The sequence below is a fragment of the Pediculus humanus genome, genomic scaffold (assembly GCF_000006295.1).
Source record: "Pediculus humanus corporis 1103172107610 genomic scaffold, whole genome shotgun sequence".
In the NCBI taxonomy this organism is placed as follows: Eukaryota; Metazoa; Arthropoda; class Insecta; order Psocodea; family Pediculidae; genus Pediculus; species Pediculus humanus.
The window spans coordinates 5,760-14,569 of NW_002987224.1; the positions used below are offsets into that span (position 1 = coordinate 5,760).

The 8,810-nt window shown below is 24.4% G+C and overlaps 3 protein-coding genes across 3 annotated transcripts in view; 2 read left to right on the forward strand and 1 right to left on the reverse strand.

The window, feature by feature from the left end:
• On the forward strand, positions 1 to 2,589 carry Phum_PHUM236640 (skinny hedgehog/sightless/rasp, putative; the record flags this gene model as incomplete). Its single annotated transcript, XM_002426062.1, has 8 exons — positions 1 to 6; positions 63 to 98; positions 225 to 258; positions 601 to 841; positions 938 to 1,331; positions 1,404 to 1,621; positions 1,792 to 2,144; positions 2,579 to 2,589. 8 exons carry the CDS (start codon positions 1 to 3, stop codon positions 2,587 to 2,589), a joined length of 1,293 nt encoding a protein of 430 aa, XP_002426107.1.
• A 248-nt stretch (positions 2,590 to 2,837) lies between these two features.
• Phum_PHUM236650 (zinc finger protein, putative) lies at positions 2,838 to 5,129 on the reverse strand (the record flags this gene model as incomplete). Its single annotated transcript, XM_002426063.1, has 4 exons — positions 2,838 to 3,386; positions 3,452 to 3,716; positions 3,870 to 4,216; positions 4,542 to 5,129. The coding sequence occupies 4 exons, from the start codon at positions 5,127 to 5,129 to the stop codon at positions 2,838 to 2,840; spliced, it is 1,749 nt and encodes a 582-aa protein (XP_002426108.1).
• Positions 5,130 to 8,696: 3,567 nt separating this feature from the next.
• Positions 8,697 to 8,810, forward strand: part of Phum_PHUM236660 (prolyl-tRNA synthetase, putative) — a gene marked incomplete at both ends in the record, with an annotated part of 5,652 nt that continues 5,538 nt past the window's right edge. Inside the window, one exon of the mRNA XM_002426064.1 lies at positions 8,697 to 8,701. Within this exon, the coding sequence (XP_002426109.1) occupies positions 8,697 to 8,701 (5 nt within the window). The remainder of the gene's footprint in view (positions 8,702 to 8,810) is intronic.

Sequence of the window (8,810 nt, forward strand, 5' to 3'; positions counted from 1 at the left end):
ATGCAAGTTATATTTATGGGTTGTACACAATTTTTTACTTAATTTTAAAAATTTTTAAATAGGATCAAACATTCATCATGTTAAGATATGGATTATATGTAAAATGATGTTTATTTATTGTTTCTTTACTATTTTTTACTCGTTAAATTATTAAAATTATTTTTACTAACAATTAAATATTTTTTATATTTAAAGCAATTTATTAAGAAAATTAATTTATGTAGTGCTGTAAAACTGCCTTTAATTATACAGGAAAAGGTAAAAAAATATGTTACAAATAATTTTTTAATTGTGTTATGTAAAAATTATCCCTTGAAATTTGATTAATAAAATTTTCATCTACTTCAACTTGTAAATTGTAAGGGTTGAGAAAATGATGTGTACAAAAATCTATTGATAATTGCTAATGGAAATATGAATAACATTCATAATTGACATCATCTTCATATTGTGAAAACCCAGTGTGGTAAATAATAAGTATATGTGGGATTTTTTAAATTTTTATTAAAATACTTTTCCTATTTTCATTTTTTTGTTACTAAATATTGTTTGCTTTTATTTATATTTTAATTAATTTTAAGTAATATTGAATTATTTCAGTGTTTGATCATAGTCACCACGATCAGTATCACTATGAAGATTTTAAAAAAGGTTGGTCAATTTTGGGAAGATATCAAGACCAATCTGATTATGAATGGAATGCATGGTCCTCGTTAACATTAAATTTAACTCCATTTCTAGCTATCAATTTCTTCATTTCAGAGTTACTTAAATATAAAAAGTTTTCCTATGCCATACCATTGTGGCATACTTTTATTACCACATTTTTTTTGATATTTCAGTATAATTTATATTTAACTTTGTGGTTTTTCTGTCAAACCTTAGTCTATTTTTTTGTAATTTGTTATACAAATCATTTTTTTGTTTGGATTTTAAGTTTTGTAATAATTCACTATTTAAAGCCCGATTTGTGGTTTATAAGTAATGAAGAAGATCAATATGTAATAATGGTATCATCATCTTGGTTAGTTTTAAGATGCATTAGTTTTTCATATGAAAAATTAAGTGTGTCTCCTCCAGAAAAAAAGAAACATGCCACATTATCCAGTTTTTTATCACTATTAGATTATGCATTTTATTTACCTACCATGTTTTGCGGTCCTTTTATTTCATATTCAAGTTTTAGAGAAGATGGAAAAATAGAAAACAAATGGACAAAAAATAGGATTTATTTAATTTTAAAAAAATTTTTCAAGTGCCTGTTTTGGTATTATTTTACAATATTTGCACTACATTTTATATATGTTAATGCAATTCTTCTTCGACCGGAAGTAAGTAAAGTTTTAATTAAAATTATTAAATATTTGTAAATTTTATTTTAAATATTTTTTTAACATTTTTAGTTTATTCAACATCTTTTGGATTGGGAATTGGCTGGTTTAGGGATTGCAATGGGACATTTTTTCCATTTAAAATATATAGTTTTTTATGGAATTCCTTGTGCATGGGCTTCAGCAGAAGGATTTTTAACACCTAAACTTCCATGTTGTGTTTCAACCGTTCATTTGTATTCTTACATGTGGAGAAGGTTCGATCAAGGACTTTATTTATTTCTTGTCAGGTTATTATTTAAATTTTACATATATATATATTTTAAAAGCAAAAATCATTAGTAGATTATATATATATAAATCATTTTATAATTAATGAAAATTATTAAATTTATCAAGTTAGAAAGTTTTTATTATTAATACCTGAAAAATTATAAAATAAAAATTTTCTTTTTTCCAGGTACATTTATACTCCGATTATACAGGGTATGAAAAGCGACTTATTATTGAAAAAAGTAATTGCATCCATGGCTTGTTTTACATTTATGTTTATTTGGCACAAAGAACAAGAATATGTTTTTTATTGGGTTTTATTCAATTTTGTCGCCATATTAATAGAATTAATAGCAAAGAAAATTTTGACCATTTCAAAATTGCAATCATTTAGAGAGAAAAACATGAGCAAAAATAATCAAATAAGATTTCAATGTTTTCTTTCGGCTCCATTACATTGTTTTTCTATGATTTCAAATTATTTTTTCATCGGAAATGGCGTCGAAATAGGATTTTTATATTTGAAGAGAGTTTATTACGGTAAGTTTATTTTATTTATTTATTTTTAATATCTCCCGGTTTTTTCTTAAACACACTTTTTAAATGTCTTCATTAACAGTTTTAACAATTAAAAAGAATTAAATTGAATTTCAATTTTATAATTAAATCACACACAATTTAAAAAAATAAATTATTAAAAAAAGGCCGTTTGAATTTTAAAGAAAAAAAAATTTTATTTTAGGTTCTTTATTAACAAAGCTAACAATATTATTTTTTTTATACGGAGCAAGTCATAGTGCGAATGAAATACAAAAAAGACAAAATTTAAAAGAAAAAAAAAAAATTTTATAATTTTTCAAATAAAAATCCTTTTGCGATTATGACAAAAAAAAAAAAAAATTTTTTTTTTTTTTTTTTAAAAAGTTAAATTTAATAATATCCTTTTTTAAAATGAAATAATTTTTTTATAGGAGTTGGTATGTGATTAACATTTTATTTTTTATTCGGATATTTTTTAAGGATAATAATATTTAAATTAAAAAATTCAAATTTTAAATTTTACTGTAATTTTTTTTTTTTTTATTTAAATTTTTTTTTTTTTTTTTTTTTTTTAGTTTTTTAATTTTTAAAAATATATATTTACTAACGGAAAAAATATTAAATTAACTTTATATATATATATATTTACATATAAATATATGTAAAAAGTAACTATTTTATTTATGAGTTTTTTTATGCAAATGGTTCGTTTTTAATAACAATAACAGTGGGTTCGCTATTTGAATTTGCATAAAAATCCGTTTCCGATGAGCATTGAGTGGAAAATGGAGAATTATTTTCCGTTCTGAATTTTTGAGCTCTCCCAACTTCAACAACCTTAAAACCCAAATTAATCTCTTGATTTGAATCATCATTATCATCGTTATTTGTGTTTACCAAAACCGTTTCTCCATCTTCTAACGTTGCCAAATATAATCCACTTCCGGTAAGAGGATCTTCTGTTTCTATGATGATCGTTTCTTCGTCGCTTGAATTAAGGTTTTTATTTTGCAATATGTATTTAGATTGAATTTCTTCTTTTGATTGAGCTTGAAGTTTTTTTTCTCTTTCCGCTTTTTCTAACCTTACAGCTTCTTTGACTATTTCTTCATATGCTGCATTAGAATTACAATTACCTGTCATATCATTTTCATCCGTAATAAAATCTACCGGCATTTCATCGATATCCAGCGAATTTTCTTTGGAAAATGAATCGTAATTGGTTTCGTGTGAATTAACAATCTAAAATGTAACAAAATTAAAATTAATTTCCTTTTAAAATTTCACGTTTTTTTTTTTTTTTGTACCTCTAATTGATGCAATGCTTGAATATCCTCGTCAATTGTATCCATTGTGCTTTCATCGTAAAGAATATTTTCTTGTTCGTATTCTTCGCTCATTGAATTCATTTTTCTAGGCCTTCCTCTTTTCACAGATGCTATTGTTTGACGGGGAACCGTGCGAACCATTTGAAATTCATCTTCTGATAAAATTATTAGGCCACCGGATGTAGTTAAAACTTTACCATGTCTTGTTCTTAAATGCCTTTTGTAGGTATTTCTCGTTTTAAATCTAAAATAAATAAATATCTTTTTCCACAACCAGGATTTTTATTCAATTTATACCAATATTTTTTCAACTTTTTTTTTTTTTTGTTTTTTTATCATCTATACTTTTTATTTTAAATATATAAAATTATTACTGGTAAATAATAATAATAATAACCTCATCAAGCAATCTGAGCATTCGAAAGGGGATTCCCCCGTGTGTCGCCGCCTGTGCTCTTTAAAATGAGAAGGATGCCTGAATTTTCTACCACAGTCTTGGCAAGTGAAACGTGTTTGGTTTGTATGTATTAGCATATGATAATTCAAGCTGTGCTGACGAGTAAAAACCGCATTACAAATTCTGCATTCGTATGGCTTGATACCTGCATGACTTCTATAATGACTGATTAGGGTGGTTGGGGCTGTGAATGCACGGGGTGGCTGACAAATTGTACATTGAAGTGTATCTAATCCTCCCCCGCCAGTTTTTTTCCGTATAGCTTCTATTGCTTCCAAAGCTCTTTCCTAAATTGAAATTTAAAGTTATAATTAAGTTTTTAAAAAAAATCAATTTTGTTTTTTTTCCCCTCCTTTTAATAAATACTTTAAAACCGAAAGGAAAAAAATGGCTTAATAATAATGGCGATAATAACAATACTTTTACTTCATTTCTTAAATTCTAAGATATATGAGTGCAATGCATTATTATTTTTTTTTTTTTATCTTCTGTTTTAAAAATGAATTAATTTTTTGACTGTAAATAGTTATATGATATGATAAGATAGGATGTTATGATTTGAATCATTTTTTAACAAAAAAAAAAACTCATAAAAATTTTTAATGTTTTTACCTTTTCTATTTTTGATTGACCAATGAATTTGGCTTTTCCCTTTGGCTTCCTTGCCTGTTGAAATTCATCTCGTTCGATATTTATTCCGTGATTTAATTCCCAAAGAGCAGAAGGATCCAAATAAGCAGTTGGTGGAGGCCTAGAGTCCGTTCTATTGTTAGCAATTACTGGAAGATCACTTGATCGAATAATATTATATTCCAGCTTTGACCGATTTTCATCACTTGCCGTGCTTTCAACATCAATTTGTTGACCCACAGGGGGTAAATGTTTCAAAACTACACTGTTCCCTTCCAAAACACATACCATAACAGTATCTTTTGTTTCAATATCCATAAAATGCCTTAATTCTTCCGATGGATGAAAAACTTCAACTTCGGATATTTCTTCACTTTTTTCTTCGGATTTTAAAATGCTGGAACGATCGACTTTTATTGGTTTCTCTGAAGTAAAATAACCATGTTCTCCCATAACCCCTGGTACCCCCATTTTTTCGCTTAATCCAGCAATTAGTTTATTTAAATCTAAGGCTGCGCTATTTTCAGCAATTGCATTTAAATCCACTGGAGTAGTTTCTTCGGTAACCATTTCAACTTCGACCTAAAAATTATTAATTACTTTTAAATTACTTGAGTTTATAACATTTTTTTTTTTTTTACCCATAAATTTTTAATATCTGTTCATTGTTGATTTATATAAATAGTTATAACGAACCGAAAAATAATGGGACAAAATACAAATCTAAACGGATTTTTTTTTTTTTTTTTTTTTGATATATATTCATTAGTTATTATAAATCCATGCATGTGAAATTTTTTTTGTATGTAAGTATAGGCTTATAGTGTAAAACAGACAAAACCTTTGTTTTAAATTACAAATTTATAAATTTTTATATAAAAAATTAAGCATAAATATTTTAGTATAACATGTGTGTGTGTGTATATATATATACATAGATTTCTACGCGTACAAAGTTGTTTACATATTTATTTATTTATTTTTTTTTTTTACGCCTTTATTCAATTTTATTAATATTTTTTACTTTCATTTTTTTTTTAAAATAAAAAAACTAATTGTTACTAATTAAAAAAAAAAATTACGCCATTAAATTAACATTTCATAGAAATCTTGCTGAAATTATATATTTATAAACGTGTTGGTGTGTGTTATTTTGATAATTTGAAAAATTTTTTTAAAAATTTATTGACTTTTTCAGAAATAAGTTTTTTTTTAAAACTAACCTTCGATAAAAAAATCAAATTTTATACCAACGTCATATAAATATTAAACCTTTTAATAAAATAATACACTAATAAATTAACTTTAACTTATTTAGCATTCCAATTATCTAAATAATAATAATAATTTAAAACAGCAAAAAAATTTTTTTTTTTTTAATATTATCTTGTTTTTGCTTCCAAACAAATTATTAAAAATTAAAACTATTCTAAAATAATGGAATAAAAACACAGTGAAACAAGTTTGTTTCAATTTTTTTTTATCTTAATGAATGAAAAAAATTTTTTATATTTTAATAAAGGTATTCATTTATTCTATCAAATTTTTTTTTTTTTTTTTTTTGGTAAAATGATGCAATTTAATTTTAGGCAAAATTAAATATAATCAAACAATAGATATAAATATGACCTTTATCCAGTTTTTAATTGAAAAATGGCCATATCGTTCGTTATAACTGATTAACTTTTATACACAATTACAATAATAATAATAATAATAATAATTGGAAATACGGCAAATAAAAAACAAAATGACAATTAATCGTCATCGAATTACATTAAAAAAATTATTATTTTTTTAATTTTTTTTATTTAGGACTAGTTAGTACGGAGGAGATTTTAATAAAAAAATTATAACATAATTGTTTTGTTTAAACATCAAAAATACATCACTTATTAAGCCTACCTTTGGGTTCCTTTCTTCAAACAGGAATCCAGTTTGCTAGAAAAAGATTAGTAAAAATTAAAGATGTATTTTCAAAACTCTTTTTGTTAATTAATATTTTTTAAAATGAGTTAATAAATTTTTAAATTTTGTAATTGTGATTCAAAGTATACTAATTCAAAATTAGATTTTTTAATTTTTTTTTTTTTTTTTTGAGTATCTAGTTTTCAAAGTAAGTTTTGATAATTTATATAATTTTTTAATGTGACTTTTTTTTTTAGAATAAAAGATAAAACAAACAGTAATTTTCATATTACTTTTTAAAAAAATCTTAAATATTTATTTAAACCTGTAACTGATAAAATGAAATAAAGAACAGAGGGCTAAAGACCAGTCAAATTTAAAATTTTTTTAAGTATATATGAAATAAAATTTGAATTAAAATGAAAGAAGAAGAAACTTGAAAATTTCTCATTAACAATATTCTTTACAAATGATTGCACTTACCTTTGTATCAGATGCAGTTACCATATTTAAATCGGTTATTACATATTCTTCATCCCATTTTATTTTAGGTCTTTTAACAAGTTTATCACTTTCTCCTAATTCATCATCAGTTTCACATTTGATTTCTTCAAAAATTTTCTTTTTTATGCTTGTATTAGAATTTTTTCTCTTAGGTGACTTTTTGATTTGTTTGGTATCGTTAACCTTTAGTGTTTCCAAATGCACAAATAAATGTTTTTTGAATTTTTCTTTTGCTATACTTTCATTTCCAAAACTTATAAATTTAGCATCACAATCTTGATCGAAACAACAATGAAAAGAGTACAATTTTTTTATTTCATCAAACTCTGTTGTTGAAAAAAATTTTATAAGTTGATTTGTGGACAGGGATTTAACTTCTGAAACTGTTAAAGAACAATCTTGATCACTCTTTCTTAAATCATATGGTTTTCGTTTCATGGGTGAAAATAAAAGTTTTTGTGATGCAACTTCAGCCAACATATCCAATAAAGCACCAGAGTCAGCTCTTGATCTGGCACATGATGGTTTGTTGGAATGTTCTTTTAAATTTTCCTGTTTATCTGATGAGTTAGAGTGTAAAGGAGAAGGCGGATGACTAAATTCAATATCTATATCATCTCCACTTACAGTATCTTCTGATCCTGCAATGGTATGAAAATAACATAGCCTGTATTTTATTTTTAAGCAATAATAATATATTTACTGATAATAAATTAATGTACTTATTAGTGCAAGAATAAAAATAAATGTGTCTAATATTAAATGCTATACAAAGCAGAAACCTTTTGGTACAAAGATTAAAAATAAAATTTTGATTCTTATTAATTAAACAGTTTTTTTTTGTATTTAGTGCCATTTTATTTTATCAGACAAAGTTTAGGCAAGAATAATATTTACGTATTTCCTAAAGAAAAATTTGTCTGAAGCTTAATATTATTTTCAAATTCAATACACTTATTTTGGTGACAAATCATTTAAACAATTCAAAAGAAAAAATGAAGAAATTAGAATAATCCCAGTAAATGATTAAAGCAAATTGCATGAGAATTGTGACGTCACAAAATGAAATATTTATAACATGAATCAAGAATATGTTAATTTATATAACAAATTGATTAAAATAGTAAAATAAAAAAATAGAAATAGTAAATAGTATATAGAATTTTTAATCGGCAAAATATGTTAGGTCTGCTTCAAAATTTAAAATTATTTTTTTATATTCAAACAAAACATAGGCGCGCAAAAGCCAGCAGACGCTATGCACGAGGACGCTAGCAGTCGACATTTAGCAATTCACCAACTAGTCTCTAAGTCGTAACTATAAGTAACATAAGAAGTTAATAAAAACAAAATATTTATTGCTATAATATTTTAATAAACTCACCGCATACTTCTTCAGCACAAATTTCAGGATAATCATGAAATACCTTTGCTGTCATTTTTTCTACTGTGAAAATCACTGACCAATAAAATTCTTTTGTTTTCAGGGCCTTCTTTAAAAAAATTTTTTTTTTTATAAAAAGGCTGTGAACCTATTTTGCTATGTGAATAGGAAATTCGTAATAATCCGTTTTAATTATTAGATTTTTTAAAAAAATGATTACTTTAACCATCAATTTATCATCTCCTGCTGTTGGTAAGTTTTTATTTTTATCATTATTAGTATCATATTTTTATAAAATAGAGTTTTTTTCTGTTTTTTTGTTTTTCATTTTTTTCCGCAGTATGCGGTAAAATTTTAACATACGTTTCTTGCTGTCAAAAAATTTGAGTACTACATTCTTTTCCAAAAAAGTTTTAAAATAATTTTTTATACATTACATATTTTTATGGTTTATA